The sequence below is a fragment of the Onychostoma macrolepis genome, chromosome 03 (genome assembly GCF_012432095.1).
Source record: "Onychostoma macrolepis isolate SWU-2019 chromosome 03, ASM1243209v1, whole genome shotgun sequence".
NCBI lineage: Eukaryota > Metazoa > Chordata > Actinopteri > Cypriniformes > Cyprinidae > Onychostoma > Onychostoma macrolepis.
The window spans coordinates 42370668-42396729 of NC_081157.1; the positions used below are offsets into that span (position 1 = coordinate 42370668).

A 26062-nucleotide genomic window follows, 5' to 3' on the forward strand; every position below is an offset into this window, starting at 1 on the left:
CTCTTAACAGACAATTGTCCCAACTAGGCATGGGCCGGTATGAGATTCTAACGGTATGATAACCTTAGATAAAAATATCACGGTATTGTGATTACAGCTCTAAAATGTTATTTTTAAATGTCTGGGTAAAAAACAATGTTTTTTTCCAATGAACACAATACATTTTATTTTTAAGAAACACATAGAACATTTTGGAACGGTAAACATGTCAGGCTAAATAATTCATATAAATAATTGAATTCTTGTTAATTAAATTACATGCAGTCACTTAAGTGAGCCTAAACCTGCAGCTCAACAATAATCAGAACATAAATTATTTTCTGTAAAAAAAAAAAAAAGATATATTTTTTTTTTAAATGCAGTCACTTAACCTAAACCTACAGCTCAATAATCAAAAACATAGATCAAAACAATTTCTGTAAAAAATAAAAAATGCAGTCATTAAACCTGCAGCTCAACAAGGTTTTTAGAGATATGCTCACTTTCTACACATTCATCTTTCGGTACAAGTTATGAGCGGTGAGGTACAAAGATGTGTGCACATTCACATAAGGAGAGTGCGCGATTGTGTCACTCACACACACACACACACACACACACACACACAGTAATTTCATCCTAAGAGCAGATCTGCACAGTATGTGGTTTGCATGTGTCCCACAATAGGCTGAATGTTGTAAGTTCATCTCCCAAGTCGTCTTCTCTTTGAGAAACACATCACAGATCTCTTATGCCAGCGTGACATTAAGGCCGTTCTTGCTCTGGTGGTGCAGTCAGTCAGGAGTTCAAACATGTCAAGGCGCAGCGTCACTTTCCCACCCTGATCTCCAAACATCTGGAGCTGCTTACGGCAGAGCTGCTGGCCCTTGGAAAGCTGCACCCACACCCATTGCATAACGCTTCACACTTGTTCTCTCTCTCTCTCTCTCTCTCTCTCTCTCTCTCTCTCTCTCTCTCTCATATACTCACTTGTTCCTACATACTTGCTTTCTTAGCCAGTTTGTTTCCTCATCTCTCTTTTCCTTTTTTCCTCTTGTTAATTCATGTAAAGTTTATGTAAACTCCAGAATTCGACACAGGATTCACCTCTCTCTCAATTCACTGGCTCCTTCCTGCCTGGCACAAGCTCCTGTTAACATTTCTGCTCTGTTCACCAACAAATACAGTCGTAGCTTGGCCAACATGTAAACTGCTCCTTTTACTGCAATCCTGCAGTTTGATTGCATGGAACACAGCTGGGAGGATCATATTGGCCAAATATATTTACAACATGAGCCCACAAGAATCAAGGGATGTGTAGAAATCTTGTAAAGATAAGAGGTCAAATTCTTCAGTGATCCTGTGGAGCTTTCTCTGGAGTTCTGCAAGGTATATTACTAGATTTATGCCAGTGGATCTCAGCCAACGGAATATGGAGTTATTTTCCATGTCTTCTTGCACTTGAATGGACAAATGTATACAAAAGTATGTTAAAATACCTATCTTGGCAAGTATCCTCGAAAACAGTGGGTTATGTCTCAAGTGAGCTTAAACAGTTGAGAAAGAAATCTGATGTTGATCAGTATATTAACCCATGAATTGTTTAAAGTGATTTCACCTAATTTACCAGCTGCTGTTGGTGTCCTTTTATTTTTTTTTAAATCACTCCCTGCTCTTCACTGAATTACTTGGCTTTAACAATGATTAATCTATATTTAGTTGAATTTGATTATTCCTTTTCTGTACTTGAACACCTACAAATCTAAAAACCTTAAACCTCTATAATTTGTCTTTGTTCTATTCATTTATTTGTGCTGTTGCTTTTAATTTGTTCATTTGTTTTTTTACTGACTGTTCACTTGTCTTTTAATGTTTGATCTTCATACTTGTTAGGCTAGTAGTTTGTGGCATTGAAATTGGAATCAAGAATTGTAATATTTTGCTTATAATTTTTGTCATAAGTTTATTTATTAGAATACAAAATAGCATGGGTCAAAAACAAGGATAACAACCCCCTTCTTGAGGCAGGGCCAGTGAAAATATTGGAAAGTAAAAATTTGAACCACTTGCCCAACCGGGCCAGTAGAAAACAATCCTGATGTATTATAATATATAAGTTCCCATGGAGTTTTAATATTTTATTTGGATGACTTTTTTCAGATCACACCTCAAAAATATGGCTTCCTCCTGCAGTTAAATCATTTTGTGTCATCTTTAGGCCCCCCTGGAAGTTTGCTGAGGCTCCCTAGTTCCTTAGTTGAGAATCATTTAAAGATCTGTTGTTGATGTAGCATAATCATTACATGGTACTGATTTTTGCGTTTTCAGGTCAATTCAGGTTGTAAGCGCATGGCCTGAGTAATTCAGCTGTGGAGAGCGCTTTTTAATCTGACATGCAGAATGCCGTAGTAAACCAGTTTCAGCACTGCACTGACCTCCTTACTATCTACAAATGAATCTTGAACTGGTTATTGGCCAAGTGTTTGTTCAAGTGGCTGCAAGTTCAGCGTCACGGTTGTACCGGTGGAGATTATATTCTTATAGAAACACCGAAGATTAACACCTGTGGGTTGTACCTTTTAATGCGACAAGTTTATGAAGTTCATAGTGCTTGGCTAAAAGGCAATTGAATGCTTGTTCATCAAGAATGTAGTTGCTGAAGTTAAACATTAGCACAGCAAACCAACCCTCATTTCTTTTGTTAGCCTCAGGTGCCACTTTGACCCTTTTGTGGTGGGAGCGACGGTCGTTGTGTATTGTGGTCAACAAGGAAACATGCTCATTATCAGACCCTCCAGACCCTCTTCTATCAGTACTAACGCCCCCCACACATGACTACGGGCATGTTATTTACGAGTTCACAGTGTTATCTAGCAAACCACGGCCTCCAGCACACACTGAGAGCAGTGGGGGGGATATATGGGAGAGTGTTTGGGCGTATGGTTAGTACTGTGGAAATCTGCTGACTTGTAGTAATGCAAAGGGAGCTGGGAAAATGGGGGCATAGGCTTCCTGTGTGACCAGAAACCAGGCCCACCATCCACACATGCCACACATACTCGTGTGTGTGTGTGTAAAAGCCAACTGCTGAGTTTATGGGCCGTGGCTTATTTAGATGATATCGGTTTAATTAATTATGAAATATAGTGAAGAATGCTAACAAGGTGCTGAGAGTACTACAGGCTGCTGTTATTGGTAGTGGAAAATGTAGGCAGAGTTGATTTAAATAATGAAGTTTGGTGAGATACAGAAATAGACCTGATTAAGAGTGGTGTAGGAAATGCTACTTTGTCTTTGTACATTTTAGTCATTAGATGTAATGCAGTTGAATGAGTTTTTCAGCCCCGTACAACTCCCAAACAATACAATAAAAGCTATTTTAAGCATGCTTAAACACTATATTCATGCTGTAAACTTGGCATGCCTTTTCTTTCTTTTTTTCATTCTCTGTTCTTTTCTCCTTTTTGCTCCATGTCTCCCTCCTACCAGTCATGTGACCTTGAAGGGGGCGGGACTCTGTCTCTGTCTCTCTCATCACATCAAACTCTTTGTTCTCCAGACGACGCCCATATCATGTCTGCAGTAGAGCGGCTCTGTCCCTGGCCTTGTAGTCAACACTCATTCTGCCCTTCACACACTTCAGTTTCTCACAGTGATTACAAATGCAGGGTGCACTAAACATGAGTTGCTTTTTGACTTTTTGCCCAATAGTTTACCCCTCTCCCCGATGGCATTAGCGTCTTTCTGAGTCACTTTTAACTCCATTATGAATGATTGTGCTTGGAGGCTCAAGGTTGTTGCTATTTGCATGCATGCAGCAGTCAGGCAGTCTCAGCTGAGCTGTCTGCGTTACCCACGTAATGATCACCGCAGGCTTGATTTCCTGTGTTTTGTTTTGCTCCTACACCTCGTTCTGTCATTTCCTGAAAAAGCAGGGTGTGCGTGCATGCGCGCACTTGTGTGTATGTGTCAGAGGCAGAGGAGTTCATCATAAAGGCAGTGATGCAGATGAGAATTCAGCCTGAAAATGCACATGGTTTGACACTGAAAATGCAGTAGTAATAAAAGTATTTTAAAAAAGTAAGTGTTTTTTAATATGTGATGAAGTAGTGTAATTAAAATAATACTCTGTAATAACAAAGGCTGCATAACAAAAATAACATACAGTTTAGTATAAGATATAGATAGAGATTAGGGGTAATCGAATAATCATATTCGATTCTTCGATAGGAGCAGCCTGATTCGACTCCCAATCTCAGTCAAATATTCACGGGGTGTTATGATCATGCCATTTTGGCTATATGGGGGTGCTCAAATGTCTGATTTCACAGAACTACTGTTTCTACTGTAAGTTAATATACAGCCTATTATGATAATGCTGTAAATAAGAATCTGAAAAGAAATGAGCTTTAGATAAACATTTTAACGTGCGTTAATAAATCCAACCACCTCTATAGATTTAAGTTTCACTTTCCATAATCCGTGACCGACAGAGAAGCATCTTGACGGCAGGGATTTAAATCTTTAACAAGACTCAAACTGACACAGGCAGAGTGATAGACTGGATTTTTTTGATCAGGTAGGGTATAAGTGATTTCAAAACATTTCAGCTGGTTTATATATATCGTGTATTTATCTCATATAAGATTAATTTGGCTGAGTTGCGGTAATGTGCCGCATTGTAGTACATCTCTTCAGCTCGCAGCGCGAGCAGGACATACAACAATGCAGAATATTAAAAAGAGCTGCTGGATGTTAGACACATGGTGCTTCTCTACCTTCCGCTTGAGGATGCCCCACATGTGCTCAGTAGGGTTCAGGTCTGGAGACATAGTTATCAGCAAGGCAGTTGTCATCTTGGCGGTGTGTTTGGGGTCGTTATGTTGGAAAGCTGCCGTTTGGCCCAGTTTCTGAAGGGAGGGCATTATGTTCTGCTTCAGAATGTCTCAGTACATGTTGGAATCCATGTTTCCCTCAATGAACCGCAGCTCCCCAAAACCAGCAGCACTCATGCAGCTACCACCACCATGCCTGACTGTAGGCAAGACACTATGTTCTTGGTACTCCTCACCAGGGCATCACCACACATGCTGGACACCATCTGAGCCTTACAAGTTTATCTTAGTCTCATCAGACCACAGGACATGGTTCCAGTAATTCATGCTCTTGGCCAGGTTGTCTTCAGCAAACTGTTTGCAGGCTTTTTTGTGAGCCAGCTTCAGAAGAGGCTTCCTTCTGGGATGGCGGCCATGCAAACTGACTTGATGCAGTGTGTGGTGTATGGTCTGAGCACTGACAAGCTGACCTTCCACTTCTGCAACCTCTAAAGCAATGCTGGCAACACTCATACGCAGGGCCACAATAACCATTGGGCTAGGCGGGGCTGAAGCCCCAGGGCCCGAGCAAGGAGGGGGCCCGTGATTGGCTGTGGAGTAGATTGACTGGTCATTGGTAGCACCGATCGCCGAAGCCCCACCATACCCCCCACTTATTAGCACTATTATTTAGTGGAGCTTTTCCATAAATTTCATTGCAGTACCATTAGAGATTGAAACGTCACGTTTGAATTTGTTTTACCAATCAAATGCATTTATTTTATATTTCGCTTTTGAACGACCGGTGTAGCCTATCAGGTGACCGCTGCGTCCGCACTCATCTCTCTTCGCTTCGTTCTGGCGTAATCTGGAAATGGTCATGCAAAGAACAATCTTCGATGAGTAAAAAAACTATTCTTAAAAAAAAAAAAAAAAAAAATGAGGAGAACGGGAAAAACAGTAAAATTAGTAAGTAAAATTCCCAGCTGTCAGGTTATTTTACTAAAGCTGATGATGGAGTGGAAGTTGTGGAACAGCAAGTGGACCGGACACATGGAGTAGATAAAAACATAGCGTCATCGTCGCCACAGATTTTAGGTTAGTTCGATTATTAACTTGATAGATGTATATTGCTTGTTGTGTTTGAACAATCTCTATAGGCCTATATTCGCTTTTGTGTTGAGAAATAATCCGGTAGAAATATGTCAATCGTTTTGCGCGTCATGATGTTAGCTTATTTAAACTCCATTGTGGTTTAAAAACTAATTTAACTGTTCAGGGACATTAAGAAGCGGGGCAGAATTCATTTTGGCAAATGCACGCGTTACAGCCTTAAAACGCGCGGCGCGCACCTGTGTGTAAAGCACCTGTCTAAACTCAGGTTTAGACTAAACTAAGAGTTATTTTTCGTGCCTTGTTCTTAAACGTTCAAATACACATAGTTATGTGTCAAAATGCCCATCCTTGCAAGTATCCTTGTAAACAGTCATTTGAGTCTTACATTAACATTATAGTTAAAGATAAAGCATGCATGTGAAGTGTAGTAGGCTCTGTGAGTTCCTGGCATTGTATGATGAGATTTTAAAGGGATAGATCACCCAAAAATTAAAATACTGTCATTTACTCAGCCTCGAGTTGTTCTGAACCTGTATGAATTTCTTTGTTCACCTCAACATAAAAGAAGATATTTTGAAGAATGTTCATAACCAGAAGGTTTCTGGTCCTCATTGACTGTGTGTGTGTGTGTGTGTGTGTGTGTGTATATATATATATATATATATATATATATATATATATATATATATATATATATATATATATATATATATATATTATAATATAATATAATATAATATAATATAATATAATATAATATAGGGCTGCAACTAACGATTATTTTAATAATCGATTAATCTGTCGATTATTTTTTCGATTAATCGATGAATCGGATTAAAAAAGAAAAAAGAAAAGCATTCATTTCCAACCCTTTATTCAAAAACAGAACTAAAATCTTTAGAAAGTGCACAAACATGTCGCTCCTTGAACTTCCCTGAGCTGTTATAATAATAATAAAATAAAATAAAAATGGACTAACACAAAAAACATACACGTGTATGCTTTACATCTGCCAAATATATAGACTTTTTGGGAGTGCAAAAATTAAATAATTTAACAACACTGCGTCGTTAGCGTTGGTATTGTATCAGACACTTGCACTTAACATTATATGAAAATCAAGCTCAAATGGAGTTAATAATGTTTTTGACCAGAGAATGACGGAGATGGAGTGTTTTGTCTGTCATTAGAACGGCTGTAACTGTTATCTGAAGCAGCAAGTGCATTATGCTTTCATCAACTTTTACAGGTTATATAACTTTGATTGTAGCTATATGGGCGCTTAGTTTTTCTTGTTGTTTAATACACTTGGCCAAAATCTCAAATTAAGCGCTTATGCACATAATGCACAGGATATTTAAAACGTATATAGACAGCAAATAACTAATTCTTCTCCACTCTTCAAACACACAAAACATTATCCTTTACTGACATAGTGTTTGAGTAAAGAAAACGCTGTACTATTCAAACACCAATTATTTATTCACCCTTGCATTGCGAAAAGCAGAGATCTCATCTTCTCCAGGCTGTGCGCGCGCGTCAATCTGAACGGAGGCGGGTGAAGTTACGAGGTCTCGCTGAGAGCTCGATGATCCAATGGCGTTACAGTTTTACTGACAAGTTATTTTAATGCTTATCATTGGTTTACTATTTTTAAAACTCTCTGATTTAAAATAATAAAACGAATTATAAGCGACTCATGTTTGGATAATTTTTCACAGCACCTGACTGGGCTAGAGTATGGCAACTGCCATACTCTGCCATACGCAAACGCCGCCCCTGCTCCCACACCTCGGATGACTTGGGTCGCACGGATTTCTCTGCCTCCGCCATGTATCTTTCCTCTACCTCCGCTCGTTTTTTTTTTTTTTACTTTTTATTTATTTATGAGGCGCCAAACTCTGCTACCATCCGTGCGCGAGAGAGACCGAGTGTGTTCACTCCGCTCCGCTCAACTAAAGTTTTTTTTTTTTAATAATCAAACGTCTCAGCGTCGCGCGACACAACGAATCGATTATGAAATTCGTTGCCAACGCTTTTAGTAATCGATTTTTATCGATTTAATCGATTCGTTGTTGCAGCCCTAATATAATATAATATAATATATATAATAAATATATATATATATATTATAAATATATATTATATATAAATATATAAATATAAATATATATTATAAATAAATATAAATATATAAATATATATATATTTTTTACTTAAGTCATAGTACTAGTAATGTAGTAGTATATTAATATGTAGTAATAGTAATAAGTGTGTACATTTGTTGTTTTTGATGAGTAATAAAGATCATTATGATTGTTGTTTTTAATGAGAGAGAGTTTGCCTTTTGAAATTTGCAGTGTTTATCACAAACTTTTCACATGTCGTGGCTTGGTACTGCTTCAGTTGGTAAAATCCCCAGGCATTGTGTGCGTGTTACACAGAGATACTCTGTAGTGTTTTCTGACCTTGAGATGGGACACTCCTGTCCTTCCACCCATTCCCACTTGAGTTGGGCTGTGATTGTGTCTTCACTGCAGTGCTAATGGTAGACTTTATCATGGTTTATTCTGTGCAGATGTCGCAGTCTCTGTAGGAAACGTCAGAGAAAGTTTAAGCAGTTTTACATATTTATGTCCCGCCTTTTGTTAATCATCAGTTCCGTCTCGCTTCACTTGGGGAGATTTTTGAGTGGTTGCTTTCTGCTTGCAAGTTATGTTAAGTTTTTAAGCGCTACACCGCATTATCATGTGATGTTCCCGTTGAGTTAAAGAGGAGGTTAGTTAAGGTTTTTTTTTTTTTTTTTTTTTAACCATGAATCAGTATTGCTGAACACAGTTTGTTGTTTCATTGACACAGCCAATGTTTGCTTTAAAGGGGAAGCATGTAATTTTTAGTTTCTTGCAAGAATTGACAGATAATCCTGCCCCTAACTCAAAACGTGTGTCAGGATAAAATATTTTGATGGAGCCGCAGCAGGGGAATTGATCTACAAATTACTTATTTATAGTCGTCTCTGCATATTAACCTGGAATGGGGAAAGTAATATGTGATGATTATCACACAATATATTCACATTATAATTATATTTACAAAATGATGTACTTGCATCATGAAATCTGAAATTCGATCACTATCCTGTTCAGTCTTAGGAATATGAATTGTTTTCAGGTCGTAGTTCTGGATTTGACAGAGTTTTATCAGAGAAATAAATGTCATACACTTTCTAGTCTTGTGTAGCCAGACCTTCAGACTGACGGCAGAATCTTGTCTGCTTTGAATGGCCTTGGCTCGTCCAAGAGGCCATATGACTGACAGGTAAAGCGACCAATCAAGTTTCGTTTGTGCTGCGTCATGTTTAGGGGCATGGAAGTGTCGCCACAATAACAGACCAGTGTGTAAAACTCTTGGACGTATTTTAAAGATCCTGTACAGCAGACTTTAAATATTTCACATAGTTTTGAAAATCCAGTGTTTATTTGACCCAGATAAGCACTCCTCGTCACAGTTGTTAACGTGACAGCTGTCGTCTTTTGTGAGGGGTTTTGGCGTCACGACATCTTTGTTTCCAGGCGGAATATTAAAGAATGCCCCACACACGTCTTGAGGAAATCCTATATATTTCAAACAATTCAATGACGACTTCAAAACTCCTGACGTGTTTCAAATTTTGTATGCGATACGTTCAGCCAATGGTCTGTCTATCATTTTAGTGATAGGAAATTAATATTAAATGTATCGGTGCTGTTGTTCACCTCTAATTGGATTTGTTCAGACATTTTTGGCCCACGTGTGCAGCTTTTTGTATGCTGGTTTAAAATACTGGCAGTGTCTTGTTCTGTGTTAAGTATTTGAAGCGTTTATTGTTCTGGCTTTGTGTCCACTCATGTGAATGTGAGCCATTTCTTATGATGAACCACTTGGCGTCAAGCTGAAGGTTTCTGGATTATTTGGCCTGTAAATGTTTGGCTCTATGTGGCAGTTCAGTTTGTATGTGTGTGTGTATGACTTGACTCTGTAGAGGGCTTGTGGTTTGTCCCGTTGAAATGTTTCTGTTTTGTGTCAAATGGAGTGTGTAATTGTCAAAGTTAGATCAAAACTAAATCTCGAGCCTGGAAAATAGGCTGGGTTTTTATAATGCTAATTGGCTGGGTTTTTATCACCGGCAGTGTATGTGATTGGTTGCAAATGCGGTAGGCCTGTGGGTTTATTGATTTGAATTGTGGGCTTATTTTTAATGTTTAAATTCCCTTGACAAATACAGTTGTTGTTTTTTTGTTTTGTTTTTTTGTTGACGAAAGTGACCAGGAAGTTTGAATGGGACAAATTGAAGGGCATTTGAATAAAGTTAAATGTAATATTGCTTAGTTGTGTTGCATTGTATTACATCTACGTAGGCATGGCATGTTATAGCAGGCATGTGACTCGCTTTCGAAGGCTCGTAGGTCATCGAGATGTATCGTAGATCATATTAGCTTATGCAAATTTCCCTTACTCACACCCAGTCAAGAAGTGTGTGTTCTGCTGACATGACCTGCCTTTGATCTGTACGCACAGACTCTAGTTTTCATTTTGTGGCCACTTCCTGCTTGTTTCCTGTTTCCTCGGAGGACAACGGGTTGGGAAGCATCTTATCTGTGTTTCTTATTCGGTGTTTCTGCACCACAATCGCTCGCTCGGATCAAATTTATTACTCGAATGCATGCAAGTTTATTTATTTCAAAAGCTCTGTTCGCTCAGACAAAAAAATCATGTCACATTCCTCCTTGCATGCAAACATGCATGATATTCACTCATGTTCATGCGCTGCCTCTTGTGGCAGCTGTGTGTTACATTATTGTGTCAGTCCCTCCCCCACCCTGAACCCATGTGGAAACATTTTGAATGCCCAGAAATACAAAACACTCATCTGAACTGGCAAGAGTGGAAACATGGCATTCCAGTGTAGAGGAAAAAGGCTGGTCACGATGTTTGTAAAGCTTGTTCCAGGGAATCATAGCATGTTTACAGAAGCCTCATTCCTGTCTTTGTCATCCTCTTCAAAATAGAGTGTGGTTATTGGTGAAATGTATATGCACGTTTTCTGCAAAATCAGTTGTCCAAATATGAACAGTTACACTTTTCATGCCTGTACATGGTGTTCTGATGATGTTTATAATATTATTATATCAATAATATATTTATTAATTTGAATTGTCTATTATTAATGTTTTTAATTATGTTGGGAACAAAATAGTTCTAGTTCCCATTGACTTGCATTGTATTTTTTGTCCATAGGATGGATAGCCAATGGGAAGCAAAACTGATTGGTTACCAGTATCCTTGAAAATATAAATGATGACCTTTTTTGGCCATTTTTGCTAACAGCAAGCAAAGAGGGGGGTGGGATCTGGAAAGGTCTTCGAGTCAGGATTCGAACTCGGGACGCCCATTGCTCAACGGTGCTATATGTTGGTGCTCTGCCCACAAGGCTATCGGCAATTTTTTTGGTATGGGCTATCCCTTTAATGTTAGTGACAGTTTTTTTTTAAAGAATGAAACTGAAAGGTTCATTGAAGACAAGCAGAGCATGATTTTCTGTCTGTGTGTGCAGGCTGTAGCACAGATAAATGCCAAATCTCCTCACGATCACAGATTGTGAGCGCATATCTGGGCCAGTGATCTTCCCAGATTCTCAGGAAAGATTAAAATTAGGCATGTTCCTGAAGTATCGGTACTTTTGACAAGTTTATTCTAAATAATATAATGCAATGCAGTGTCGACGTGGTGTTGGTAGTATGGGTGTGCGATTAATGACAAAAAAAAAGAAGATATCTAGATATTTTATGGAATTTTGTTGATAACGATAATCAGATGTTATTTTGCTGAGCATGATATTGTGCTGGTACTCTGACTGCCGTGGACAGCTGACTCCCAAAGCTTTTAATATTCTTCATATTCTGTGCAGTGGTTAGTTTGTAGGAGTAATAGAAATGAACTTTTCCAGTAAGTTTAAAAAGATGTTTATTTTTTATGGGCATTTTTACCTTTTGTAATACCATTTCTTTCCTAACCTAATTAAATGCATGCATAATTTTTGTGTCAAATGCTTAAATTTAATCAATAAATTCAAATAGTAAGACATAGGGCTGTTACCAATCAAATGAAATCATTATCAACAAAAATTGTGTTTGCAGTGCAGAGGAGGCACAGAATCTGCATCTGAAGCGGCAGTAGATTGTTTAATGCGCGAGTGAGTCATTAAGTCATTCATTCAACCAATTCATTCAAACGGTTGATCGATTCAGTAACGAAACACTGTCATGTGTTGCTCAGAGATGCTGTGGCTTTGTTTGAATTTTTCATGTCGAAATAGAGCAAAAACAGAAACTTATCTAAAATGTGAGTCCCTTATTAACCTTTTTTCCTAAGTTTATTGGACTTTTCATCAAATCAATATCACGTTTGCACTCGTGCTGATATTTGGAGAAAAACGTTGCTCTTCATATAACTTAATTATCAGATATATACATTTTTGCCCCCATTATCTTAAAGTTTAGGGGAATTCTAAATGTGTTTTAATAGACTTAATCATGCAGTGTAAGTGTGAACTCTTAATGTGCTCGAGTCTAATATACATCACGTTTATGTGTGTTTTTGTTTGGTTTTTGCGATATACTCGGTCAAATTGCATATTGTGTAAACAAGAATTATGATATATCGCATACCCCTAGTTGCTAGTGCTGACTCAAGTCACACAAACCATTTTCATGCACGTTATTGGTAGATAACTAGTGCTTTGCTGCAGTGTGGTTTTTTGACTACATAAACTCAAATGTCATTTGATTGGTTGTCAATAACATCACATATGATTGCTCATTGACATGCAGTGACCACAAATAAATCCGTTTGTGCGCAGTGAAGAGGCTGGAGTGTCGTGTGTGAGCTTGGCAAGCGATGATGCCTGCTGCTTTTCTCCCATTGAAAACAAACTGGGAGTTTGTGATTAGTATAACATGACCTTAAAAAGTTGGTTTCTGTGTACATCTGGGACTGAAGCCCACAGGATAAAAACACAAAAATCCTAAATGTTGAGAATGAGAGTCTATTGATTGATATTCTCTCTGGGTGAAAAGAAAAGGAGAGTGAGGCTTCAGACAAGCCTTTGTTGTTGTCAAGCTCCTCTGAAGCAGATCTGAGTATAATTCCAGCCTATAAAAAGCATTCTTATTGGACTGTTAGTAGAAAACACAAAGTAGTGATAAGTGAGTGTGTTTCTGTCTTCAGTACACTTTTAGTTCTCTTCTCGTCATTCTCCTCTGTGGTTACAGTGATGCTTTTCCTTTTTCCCTTCACTTTTATCTCTAAGTCTCTTACTCTCTCTCTCTGATTCAGGGAAATCTTGAGTCATGTTGTTGTACTTCAGATGAAAAAGGAGATGTTTATTTCTCCTCGTGTTTTGCAATCTTTTTATTTTCAGTAATGTGCACTGGTTTTACTTGGTTTATGTTGCCTCACTGCAAGAGCTGAGAGAGCAGAGGTTATGCAAGAATGTACTGGGGCTAATGTAAAGAGGTCAGAGGTCAATTCAGTGCATTTTGTTGTTATCTTTTATTTTCATTTTTTGTGATGTTTAAAGGGAGCAAGTATATGGTTTTTATGGGAAAAGTCTCACTGAATGGCCTGTGTCAAGTGGCTTGCTAAATTCTCACGCACACAAACATCTAGAGGAAGTTTTGGATGGAACCGATGTTCTTGGTTAACTTCCTGTTAGATTTTGTTTCTCGGTTTTGTTTTCACACTTCCATATCACTATGTGCTGTGGAGAGACGATTATCAGCAGACAAAGGTTTCTCAATGTTTTTCACTCCACGTCACTATACCTTACTCTAAAACAACAAACAAAACAAAAAAACTGTAACAGTAGAAATAGGACTGGAAAATGTGAGGAACTGCGTCTGAAAATGACTCAAACCAAAATATATAACTCATTGTCCACATAAGTACCATGACATAACTTGTTAGAGCAACTTCTTTACCTGGCTTTTGGAAGGAAAGTCAATGGGGATGCATTTGTGCATTTAGCTAAAACTTCAGTGTGAATGCTAATTATGAAGACAGATATTTCTTAAAACATGAATGAACATGATTAAAGTCTTGCTGTGAATTGTAACCAGTATATTTCTGTGTGTTTTCCAGATGTAGGAGAGCAGAAGGCCGTTATGCTGTTGACCGAGCTGCCATCATCAGTCACTGGAACTGGCTGCAGGCCCAAGTCTCAGATCTGGAGTACCGTATACGCCAACAGACCGACATTTACAGACAAATCCGCTCCAGCAAGGTGTGCACATTTACTTTGTTCGCTTTGTGCTGTTTACTGGTATAGTTTAAGTTTGAACCCAGCAGAGGTGGCGTCTGCCTTTAGTAACTTGGTAACGTGGGTGCTCTCTCGTGTTCCCGTGGCCAGGCGAACTCTTGTGGGATCGTTGTTTTGTGTTTATTTGGCTCACAGTTTTTGTTTTAAAGTGACACTTTTACAGCTTGTTTTCCTTGTGTGATTTAAACACAGACGGATCATTTGGAGAATATCATAATTATTCGGCACTATTCGTCTGAAATGTGAAATGATGGCTGTTTTAAGATCGTTCTGACTCTACATGAAATGTTGAAATTGTGGATATGTATTGGTTGATCTCACAAACCAGTTTTCAGGATATTTTAAATATTAACTGTTTAAGTTGATATATTTCACAGTAATACTGTTTTTACTGTATTTTTTAATCAAATAATTGCAACACTGCTGAGCAAAAGAGACTTCTTTCTAAAAAAACAAAACAAAAACAAACAAAAAAACCTTTTGCATACAGGCACAAACCTTTTTTCTATACGTTTATCAGGGTTTTTTTTAATGTGATTTGCATGAGACAAGTGTTGATAAATGTAGTTTGTTTTTGTTTTTGTTTTTTTGGAACCCGTGATACTTTTTGCAGGATTCTTTGAATAAAAAAAAAACCCCAGCATATTCAAAATATAAATCTTTTCTAACACTGTAACTTTTTATCAATTTAACACATCCTTGCTGAATAAGTGTTAATTTCTTTTAAATTCTTAAAATAAAATAAAATAAAAATTCAGAACAGCTGTGTGTATGCATATAAAATGCACAGATTCTTATCTCAAAAGTTGTTTATTTAAATGAAGTGCATAACACACTAGCATCAGATTGCAGATCTTCTGTTGTTTGTTACTGCAGATAAATGTTTGCTCTGCTGTCCCTGCAACTTGTTTTTAGAAAATCTAAAAGAGAAAGTTTGAGAGGATTTTGACAGGAGCGAAAACGCTGTCTCCAAGGTCTGGTCTATAATTTGTCTTTGTTTGTGCCTTGGTAGGGCTCTGTTGTACTTGGGGAGAGCTCAGTGTGTGAATCAGTACCAGAAGACAACAGTGACTCAAGGACAGAGACCATTACCTGCCCTGTCCCACGGGTAAGACCAGGAGCACAGACGCATGACCTCACTGAAAAACACCAAACAAATTACTACAGTCAGTCTAGTCCTGAACTCAGTCTAAACTATCATGTAAGACCAATGCATGTGTTGTTTTCTCTTACGCCATATTATAAGTAATCAGTTATCTATAATAAAAGACCCGTTAGTGTTTAATTCCCACACAAACAGATAAAGCGCTCATGATACGGGCCCACGCATAGCCCGAGAGAATGCTGGGATTGTTGAGCGAGAGAATTGAGAAGAGGGGCTACAAACACTCGGTCCTTTTGTCTGTCGTATGCAAAGCACTGCTGACCTTTTCATCCATTCAGAGTAGTGAAGAAATGCAGCAAGAGCCATTCAACTCATCCAGACCAACTCGGGCAAAATTGGTAGGATGTCCTTTCCCACATCACATTTGTTTTTTTGTGTTTATAGGAGCATGGTACTGTTGGAGTGGAAAATTCTGTATCATCCAATGGTATTGTCACAGAAACGGGCTTGAGGAAAAGCTGTGGACCTGTGAGACAGGTCAATGGTGTTATCAACAGGTATGAAAGATCATATCATTGAAATGTGCATTCATTCTTTTCTCCCCCTCATTGAAAAGGTGAAATGTCACTTTTATTGTCATGTTCATTCAAGATGATTTCTTCTCCTCATTCAGCTTACGGCCCGGTTCCCCGGTCACCCTGGACCCAGACGAGCAGAGCCGCTCTGAGTCCCAGCAGAAGCTGGAGATGGGCCCTCAGGCTTCCCCTGCACACGACAACACATGCGTGGCAGCCCGCACGCGCCCTCTGCTCTCATGCAGGAAACGCAGAGTCCTCCGGCCCGGCTCGCTCACCAGTCTCAATCGTAAGGTAAGGAGAATCATGTTCCTTCTCAAGATCAAGAGGTTGGAAACTTAAACACTTAACACATAACACAGTTGCACTAAATCCGTTCACTAATGACAAATGCAGAATAATTTTTTTTTTTTTAAACCCCTCGTTTTAGTCTCTGAATAAAGAGACACATTTTTGACATGACATGTCGGTGAAGGTCACTAGGTATGAAAGTAGCGAGCGGTGGCAGAAACAAGCTCTTTCAGTGTCACCTGTGGAAGTGTTTTACTCGAGATGCAGTGAGCTCCTTAAGGTCCCAGTGGGCTTCTTACAAAGGTTACAGATTAAATAGAAGCAGTGTTACAGAGATCACAGTACTGCTCCAGAACTGTCACTGCTGTCATTTAATGTTTCAAGTTGTTGTGAATGACAAATGGTTGACTAAAGCAAGTTTTTATCCTCCAAATATAATTACCTTACAAGGGAAAGAAATTGTTGCATATCTTGCATCTTTGGATGCAAATATTTTGAAGAAGTACTTTTCATATCTTTAGTACAATCATGTGTGTGTGTAAAAGTATTATTGGCATTTATATTGTCATTGTACTAAAGATATGATCAGTTATTCTTGGAAATATATATACATGCCCTTTTATTATTTTAACTTTCTTAAAAACGGTCAATATAGTGATTAATTTTGTGATTTGTGTCAGTCTTTAGAAAGCAGAAAGCCATATTTAAAGCCTCAGTAATATCCTTTTAATGGTTTCCCGCGTGGAGTTTGATGGATTTGTCATATAATATTTAATGTTTTTGAACTTGGACATTTTCAACCCTGTTTGATGTTTAATTTATAGGATCAGGATTTTGGTTGAGTGGTGTTTCTATGTGAAATAGAAACCAAGCGGCTGTAAAAAATATAGTTTGGCTTGTTAGGACAGAAACTTGGATTTATGTGAAAGACAACTTTTATCATTCATCACTCCATGCCTGGTTAGGACATGGTGTAACAGTCCATGTCTAACAGGCAGCTGTCCTCTGAATGATGCAACAGTGTCTGTCATGTTCATAAGATGGCTACAAAATCTCAGCACTTCTTTTACAGATCTATTTGCTCCCTGAACAGCCTTTAAAACTCGATTCCTCCCATAACACAGGCCCACTGTGAGCGAGAATGCGCAGGCATGTGCTAAAACAATAAGCGCAACCCCAGTCGAGCTCAGCTCCATTACAAATAACAGCGCTTGGATGTCATTCAGAGACAACGCTCTTGAAATGTTATGAGAAATGCCGCCAGTGTCATCAATGTACTAACAGCCAAATTCATTCACACTGCCAGTTATAAACTACCTGCTAACCGATGTACTATCCTATCCTAAATTTATGGCCGGCACTCCAGATGAACGCTGCCCCAGTTAGAGGCAGAAGCTCAATAGCTTTTCAAATTTCCACCATTATGTTTGAACAAGGACAGATAGAAACATACTGCTAGCTTAGCTGAATCTTTTTTTTTTTCTGCCTTATTAAAAGCAACTGCATTTCATATATACAATTTTATATATATATATAAGTGCAGCTATACAGAACTGTTAACAGTATAGCTTTTAACTGTAAGTTAAATAGATTAGTTTAACTTGCACATAAAAGCTTTGTTAGATCTTTAGTTGACATGTTTCGATATGTACACTTGGCAGAATTTGCATTTCATTGCAACTAAGAAACCAGTTCAGTTTTGTAATTCCAGGTGCTTTCTGTGTGATTGCAGCGATGATAGTCCCTGTACGAACTGTCCTGTTTTAATGTGAAGCACTCTTGTTTGAATAGGCTCGGAAAAACTGGGCATAGTTGCCAATAGCAACCCGTTCTCTCTTTCTCTCCGGTGCTGTGCTCTGGGTTAATGACACGAGCACATGAGCACTAGGGAACCTGCCACATGCAAAACTGGGTCAGCAGCTCAGAATCCGTGTGTGGTCATCTGCTGCAGAGATTTGTGAGAGCATCAGGTTGACTCATGTAAACGTAGACCAAGGGAAAGGCTGATCACTGCCAGATATACATTTTGGATGCTGGTGCTCCAAAGATTTCGTTCACAAAAAGCAAGATCACAGTGAAAGACTGGATCTTTTTTTTTAAATGAATAAAAAGCATATTTGATGATGATCCATGCATGCTGTTTTTATTATTTTTTGTTTTTTGAGCACAAAGAGAAATGTCATGTACTATACCTAGAATAATACTATACTGTTTTGTTTGTTTTTTTTTATAAACAGTATATATTCAGACCCCCTTGTTTGTTTATTTGATGTTAAGCTTTTTCTGCTGCTGGACACAAAAGAACAATGTGTGCAGTGTGTTCACGAATCTTTAATGTCTGAAATGCACTATTGAGAATTTAAGGCTGTAAAACGTTTAGGGGGGAAAAAAAACTTGCGTTGTTCATGGATGTCCAAAATGTATTCCTAACTCAGATCGCCATTATCATTATTGAAAAATGTTGACAGAAGTCATTTCACATGAATTGAAATGTTTTATTGTCAGTGAATTTCTGTGTTCATGTTTGTATCTATTGATACACTATTATGTGTTGATAAATCGTTACACAAGATACTCTATAGTTCAAAAGTGGCACTTTACAATAAGGTTCCATTTGTTAACTATATTTGATTCAATACATTTGTTATAGTGTTAATCTTTGTTAACGTTAGTTAATAAAAATATAACTGTTCATTGTTAGTCTGTGTTAGCTCAGGTCCTATTAATTTTAATAATGTATTAGTAAATGTTAAAAATCAACACAAACTAAGGTTAATAAATGCTCTTATTCCTCTGTTGTTCTTCAACTACTCCTACTACTTCATCTTAATGTTGAAAACAGTTATATTATAATAGTTTTATGGAAATGGTAATGCATTTTTATTTTTCATTTTATTTTGATCAATTCAATGTGTCCTTTCTCCATAAGTATTAGTTTCTAAAAAAAAAAAAAAAAGAACTGTACATTGAATATTTATTCTTTTGTGCAGTCAAATCAATGCAGGGCTGATATGTTTCTTTTTTTTTTTTTTTTCATACCATTTTTTTTTACCACTCGTACATCTAAACTATCTTCTGTGCTTGTCATTCTCTCTGTCAGGTTCAGAGGTCAGTGGCTCCTCGCTGTGGCTGTGAGCTGAACACTCATTGTGTGATGTGCAGCGGACGTGCTCTCCCTCCTGCAGACACCCAGCACCAGCTCCCTCTACTGGACAGACTGGCACAGTTCGACCCCTGCGTTCACCCCATCCTCTCCTTTACAGACGGTGAGGACACACCCCTGTCCTTTAATTGCTTGTTTCTCTCATTCTTTCCGGTATGCACTCATGTATGTAGACAAAAACAGTGACAGCATCAAGGCCCGGTATACTTAACTTTCCTTGTTCTGCTCCGTCTCGCTCACAGCCGTGTCCGCACAGCTTTCAACATGTATTTTCAAACGTGGATGAGTGGACATGGACAAGTTCGATAAACGCACAATACCACTTAGTAGACTCGTTCCGTCTCAGCATTCACCTTGCACCTTCGCTGTTGTATGCTTACCATTCACGCGGTCACAAAATTGGGCTGCAAGCTTGTGCGGACATCCACGGACACTTCTGATGACGACGGTTGCATCACGCGGACCATCGCGTAACACGGATGGCTGAAGTATACTTTGGTCTCCACACATGACTAGCTCAGTTCTATCTTTCCCCGCTGTTCATTTCCCACAGACTGCCTCAAGGATGAGGAGTTTTAATAAGGATTTGTGTGTTTTTGTTTTTTACTGCACTACAGCTAGGTGTTAATTTAAGTGTTAATTATTCTGGATCTGGTTATTGCACCTCTTAAAATAACCTGCAGGCTGCTCTGGCTTTAGAGCAGGTCAATAGTGCCGAGATCTCGGAACAGTTTTTGCTTTTCATGTCTGTGAGAATTCAGTAACATTGGATTTGTGGAGCTGATCTTAGATCAGCAGTCCTTCGCTGTGCTGGTCGCATTAGCTGATCAAGCATTCGTCTGCCTGACCTTTGCAGTGATAACCATTTTAAAGAGCAGTGCAATCTGACTCTGACTAAGCGTGCCAGTAGCAGCTAGCTTAGTCAGACTAGCTGAGAGAGAGGCGTATTTTCCCTCATTAATATGAACCGGTTGTCCTCTCTAATCTGGCGTCTGTTGTGCAAATGAATGATGGGCGTAGAAGAGGCAGGTGACACCATGGTTGAAACTTGAGTAGATGGAGGGAAAAAAGGAAGAGGAACCTGGGTACAATGAGTACTAGTCAAGCTCTGATGCCCTCTGCTGGAGATTTTACTCATGACAGTTTGTCTCACTGATTCAGTTGTTTGCAGAGCATTAGGTCGTCACTATTCAACCTTAGTACAGCGGCAAAAGGATAGTCTTTTTGAATTAGATTTGTCAAATGGTGTTGGTTTTGATTCCAAGAGAATGCACATAATTGTCCTTATGTCTCTCATACACATTTTCAATCATACCTTTTGATTTCTTTTTAATTACTTAAATCATTTATTATTGGTAACGCTTTTTTAGCAATGTCATTTTTACACATTGCATATGCTTACTACTAGAGATGCTCCGATCAGGATTTTTGTAGGTGATACAGAGTACCGATTTCTAGTCGTGGTGATCGGCCGATGCCGATTCTGATGCTTCAAGCTTTATATAACATATGTAATAATGTTATATAGGTAATCACAAAAATTATTCTTTATACAGTGAACATTTTAATATTCATTTAAAATGGTGTTCATGCATAACACATGCTATATCCTAGTATTTTTATCTAAAGCCAAACGTGCTTTATTCAACCGTGCCCTTTCTCTGTCCCTCCGGACGCGCGCCAGCGCCAAGTTTGTTATTCTAACAACGACAGAAACACTGTGAGCAGAAAAAAAATTATAGATTACTTTCACTAAAATACAGCAAAAAACAACAATGCTGCAAATAGTTATTTTTCTTTCTGTCTATATTTATCTATCTATAACGTATGACTCTGAGTATTGAGTATTGCTAGGTTGAAATTTAAACTTTGAAACCGTTATCTTTCCTTTCTGCTCAAGATGAGAACGTTTTGATTATCCATGTTATGTATGTTAGAGAGAGGACAAAATAAATAGAAACATTTGAACTCCAACATGGAGAAGTCTAATGTAACTCATAAGGTTTAATACTGTCCAATAAGACTGAAGAGAAAAAAGAACTAGAAACATTTAAACTACTGAAAGAACAAAACGGAGTAGTTCAATCACGGTTTATCCACGGGGCGATGCGGATAATAGATAATAAAAAAAAGCATTCTGATTATTTGCGGGTGGATAAAATAAATCATAAATGATGCAAATGTTCTCTAATTTTTTTAAATACATTTTTCATTAGGCAGACAATTTTTCACCTGATCGGGAAGTTGCAGTGACAGAAACGGTGACATTCCAGATAAAGTTTGAAAGGAGTAAAGCCTGTGTTAATGCTATTAAGTGGGCTAATATGATCAAATGCCAAAGATGTTTTTGTTTTGTAAATAAATGTTCATTTAAAAGCAGCCCACAATCAACGTATTATGTTACCTTTACCCCTTACAGCTCCGAGGTTTTGTTCCGTCCTCCACGCTGTAACAACTCACAAAAGACTATTTTTAGCCAAGCAGCGCGGAGAGCCGTGGCTGGTATAAACACAATCACTGACTGAGCGACCGCGATCAGCTCCGGTTCCCGTGGAATGCGTGCAGTGATGCGCAGATCAGCTCTAACGTCATTGAATCTGCTGTTAAAAACTGAAATATCCATTCAATCATCATGCAAAACATACACAACAAATAACACATTTTTCGTTGTTTCTCATTTTCACACCGGCAATGACATGACTGCGGCGCCAAATCATTTATGTCCCCTCGGTATGTGAGATCGGCCAAATGTATGAGTACCGATCGAGTCATAAAATGTGATTATCGGCCGATACCGATCAATCGGAGCATCCCTACTTGCTACAGAAAATTATGCAGAATAACATGCAGTAACCCTAAAACAAACCTAACCATAACCTTATAAGTATGTTGTTAATAATGTGTATTACTCAGTACTTTAATGTATAACTACGGTTTAACAGGGCATTAAGTAACCTTAATGGTTATTTCATTTTTTTTTAATTTTTTTTTTATCAATAATCAAAGCACTTTGAATTGTGCATGAAATGTGATGCATAAATGAATCATGAACCCCCCCATAATTACCTGATCTCTTATTGCTGTTTCTGGCCTATCAATGAAAATTGCATTAAAAAAAAAGAAAAAAGAAAATCCTATGGAAGTCTTAAAGCCAGCTTGAATCGATTTTACTTTCACTATCTGATGTTTTTGAAAGTGAAACAGGATATTCAACAAGGAGAAAGTTACGTGAGACTTGTCTATCTGGAATTGAAAAAATTACAAGACTTGATGTCTGCCAGGTTTTTTGGAGGTGGAGAAATTTATTACATTTTGGTGACAGATTAGGAAGAGGAACAGATGACATGATCTACCTGGAAGCCTGGGTTTCTAACAATGCAAGACTGCATTTCAAATAATAAACTCTGTCGTCTTCTCTCTCAGATGTGATGATGAATCTCCATATGCAGCGTGTGCTGAAGGGACACTGGCAGAATCGTCCTCTGGAGAAGATCAAGCCCATCAAGAAGATCTCGCTCAAGCACAAGTTGTGTTTGGGTAGCCGCATCTCAGACCCGTCATCCAAAGACAAACACAAGCTCGCCAACTCTCTCCTCTCCACAGTCCGTAAGTGTGAGACACCAAAACACCTCATTTATTTGCCTTAAAGGGCTTTTATTAAAATTGAAAATGAAGGGAGCTAGAGTCAAACCTGTGTGTGCCCTGCATGAGCACCGTGGCTCAGAATGGCTTTATCATGCACGCTAACATCTAGGCCACGGCTCTGGCAGTATACAGAATTGTGAGTGAAAATCCCCTGCTTCCTCAGCATCTGAAATGTCATGAGCGGAGTTTTCTCTAATGGAGGCAAATTCTCACACCTTTAGCAGAGTCTAAATGTGACGGCCCCTTTGGGCAGTTAAAGTGACCTGTGAGTGTCTGGCCGTCATTAGCTGTTCTCTGCCAGACACTCGTTGCAGTGACTCAGCAGATATTTCTGGCATCATACAAGTCCAGCCACAGTTGCTGACTCCACTAGTTTCTTTCATATTCCATGTATGAATGATAGAACTCTGAAAGACGTCCAGATGTCGTGCTGTGTATTGTAGAGTTCAGTCAGATTTTGGCTTGACAATCGTATTCGTTTTGCAAAAACATTTAGCAGATGGTCAAGAAAAATATTGCAAAACTTATGTACATTACATAAAGTATATTGGCAAAGAAAGGATGTTATTAAATATTAAAAATGTAAAATTAACAAGTTTGAAACAGTAGTGTAAAATAACCTTAAGAGAATAAAATGAATGACAGTGAAAATGCATAGAGTACCTGATAAAGAAAGGATAACATTAACATTAAGAATTGAATTAATTGAAAAAAAGTAGTAAAGCAAAAAGTAAGTGGAACACAACACAAACATGAGAAACTAAAGATTCAAATGGAAATCAGTATAGATTAAAAGATAAGGTAGTAAGAGAAGTGTAAACCAAACAAAATTTATATAATCAAAGACGAAGGATGCAGAGTAACTGAAAACAATTGTAAAATGTTAACGGTAACGATTAAAAAGGAGTTATAAATAAATGTAATGTAAAAAAGTGTGAATGTAAATAATTGCACATAAACTCTGTAAAAGAGTAATGCAGAGATTAAGATAAAACAAAAAGTGTTTCCTCTTCATCAATCTTCATTGTTTGCCATTTTCTCTCAGGTTTGTCGCATCCTAAGGTGCGCTCAGAGAAGGTCTTTCAGCAGCAGTTAGACATCCCAATCAGTGCCAGTAAACATGACTCTCGCCAGCCTTTCCGCCAGAGCACTTCTTTCGACAGGACTCACGGCCGCAAGAGACCTCGTGAACCCTCGCTGGACCGTACAGAGAGTATGTTGTTCATTCATTCATTTTTTCACTTCAGTCACATTTACTTCCATCTCCCTCTAAATCATCGAGTCAAGTCCTGTGACTCAGCACTGTCTTTGGTTTGTCTATAGATGCTCCAAAGTTGAATATGGACATGGGAAGTCCGTGCCCATCTCTGTCTGCTCTCAACACACCCAGCCACAGTCCTCTGATGAGACAGCCGTCAATCTCCGAGACCTCCACACCCCTCCACCTCAACAGCAGCGCTGCCGTAAGATGCTCTTCAAAGCATTCCGAGTATGTTTGCGTAAACTCTTGAGATCGAGTTGCTTAGGCCTGTATGTGATTCTTTTAGACTATTCGCCGACGGAGAGGAGAGAGCCCCTTTGACATCAATAACATCGTCATCCCCATGTCTGTGGCCGCCACCACCCGAGTGGAGAAACTACAGTACAAAGAGATCCTTACCCCAAGGTCAGAGACACAAACTGTCTATCCATACCTGCCACATATAATCAAAGATTTGTTCTTTACCTACTAAATATGTTGCCCTTTGCTTTTTAATTGTAGTTGGCGAGAAGTGGACATTTTTGCAAAACCAATATCTGAAGAGGATGATACAATGGAGGTACGGCCTTGCAATTGGTCACCTACAGTTATTTTAGGCTGTGTTTCAAGCCCGTAAGCTGTCTACCTAGACATTTAGGGCGTTAACGGTTTGTTACATTAAGCAGGATGACGATGCCCCAAAATGCTTTCTTGGTAGGCAGCTCATTAGGTTTTAAGCTAAAATGGCTGACAATGTAATGAAAATCTAGACCGTCTGGAAAGCAGTTTTGTCAAATATAATTTACTAGTGTCAACACACAATGTCGGTTTCCTCAAAAATGACTCTTATGAGCTGATTCTTTTTAATTTAAGTCAAAAAGATTCACAAATCAGCCTCAAAACGCTTGTGAAGGTAGTGTTTTGAATCAAGCTCGTGTTTTTCTTTGGGCAGATTCAAAAAAAATTTGTGATTTACCAATGGTAAAAAAATATTCAAATATGTGCTGAAGGGCTTCTGAACAAACATCTTTATCAAGTGATTCTGTAACCCTGTAGCCCTGAATACTGCCCGGTGTAGGTTTTAAATAATCTTCTCTCATTGTCTCAGATTGAGGATCTCTCTGAAATCACGTTCTCTCAGCTTCACCTTCCGTGTGAGGAGCAGGAGCGCTCTCGCTGGAGTTGGACTGCCAGCAACATCGCAAAGAGAAGGGGCAGCAGGTGGGGCAACACAACTCGAACTGCTTTTCTATGCCTTTTTTAGGAACAAGTGCAACCGACGTCACCTCAGTTCCAATGTTGGGGTGTGTTACATACATTTAGTCCTTGTTCACACTGTCATTTCTAACACCAGATCTAAAGATACAAAACCAAAGGCATGAGGATATGGTCATAACTTGATATTGCAGCTTTTATGACTTCAAACATCCAGAACAATGCTGTGTGCAGGACTAAACACACTTGTTGTATGTGTGTACACATGTAAGGCCCTATGATGTACACAATGAACGTTCGGTTTAGCTTGAAGACATTGTGGCAGAAATATAATTCCATAAGTAATACTGCTACTGCTGTTGAAAAATTAATAAAACTTTATTTTTAAGGAATAATCGCGTGATATTTCTTCCATGTTTTAATTTGACTAGAAAATCCAATGGATTGGCCAAAAAATAAAACATTTTCATGTTTTATGCCTTCATTTGATAACCAGAAAAATGTAAATAAACAACAACAGAATTGAATAAGGCTATTGTAAGAATAAATAAATTATTTTTATG

At 38.4% G+C, this 26062-nt stretch overlaps 1 protein-coding gene across 3 annotated transcripts in view; it reads left to right on the top strand.

Moving 5' to 3' along the window:
- kansl1b (KAT8 regulatory NSL complex subunit 1b) overlaps positions 1-26062 on the top strand; it is a 71191-nt gene that overhangs the window by 41773 nt on the left and 3356 nt on the right. For all 3 annotated transcript variants that reach the window (XM_058770416.1, XM_058770417.1, XM_058770415.1), the window contains exons 3-13: positions 14088-14229; positions 15278-15373; positions 15815-15927; positions 16044-16239; positions 19337-19502; positions 22823-23005; positions 24090-24257; positions 24368-24507; positions 24592-24710; positions 24807-24864; positions 25393-25505. In XM_058770416.1, coding sequence (XP_058626399.1) covers positions 14088-14229; positions 15278-15373; positions 15815-15927; positions 16044-16239; positions 19337-19502; positions 22823-23005; positions 24090-24257; positions 24368-24507; positions 24592-24710; positions 24807-24864; positions 25393-25505 — 1494 coding nt within the window. The remainder of the gene's footprint in view (positions 1-14087; positions 14230-15277; positions 15374-15814; positions 15928-16043; positions 16240-19336; positions 19503-22822; positions 23006-24089; positions 24258-24367; positions 24508-24591; positions 24711-24806; positions 24865-25392; positions 25506-26062) is intronic.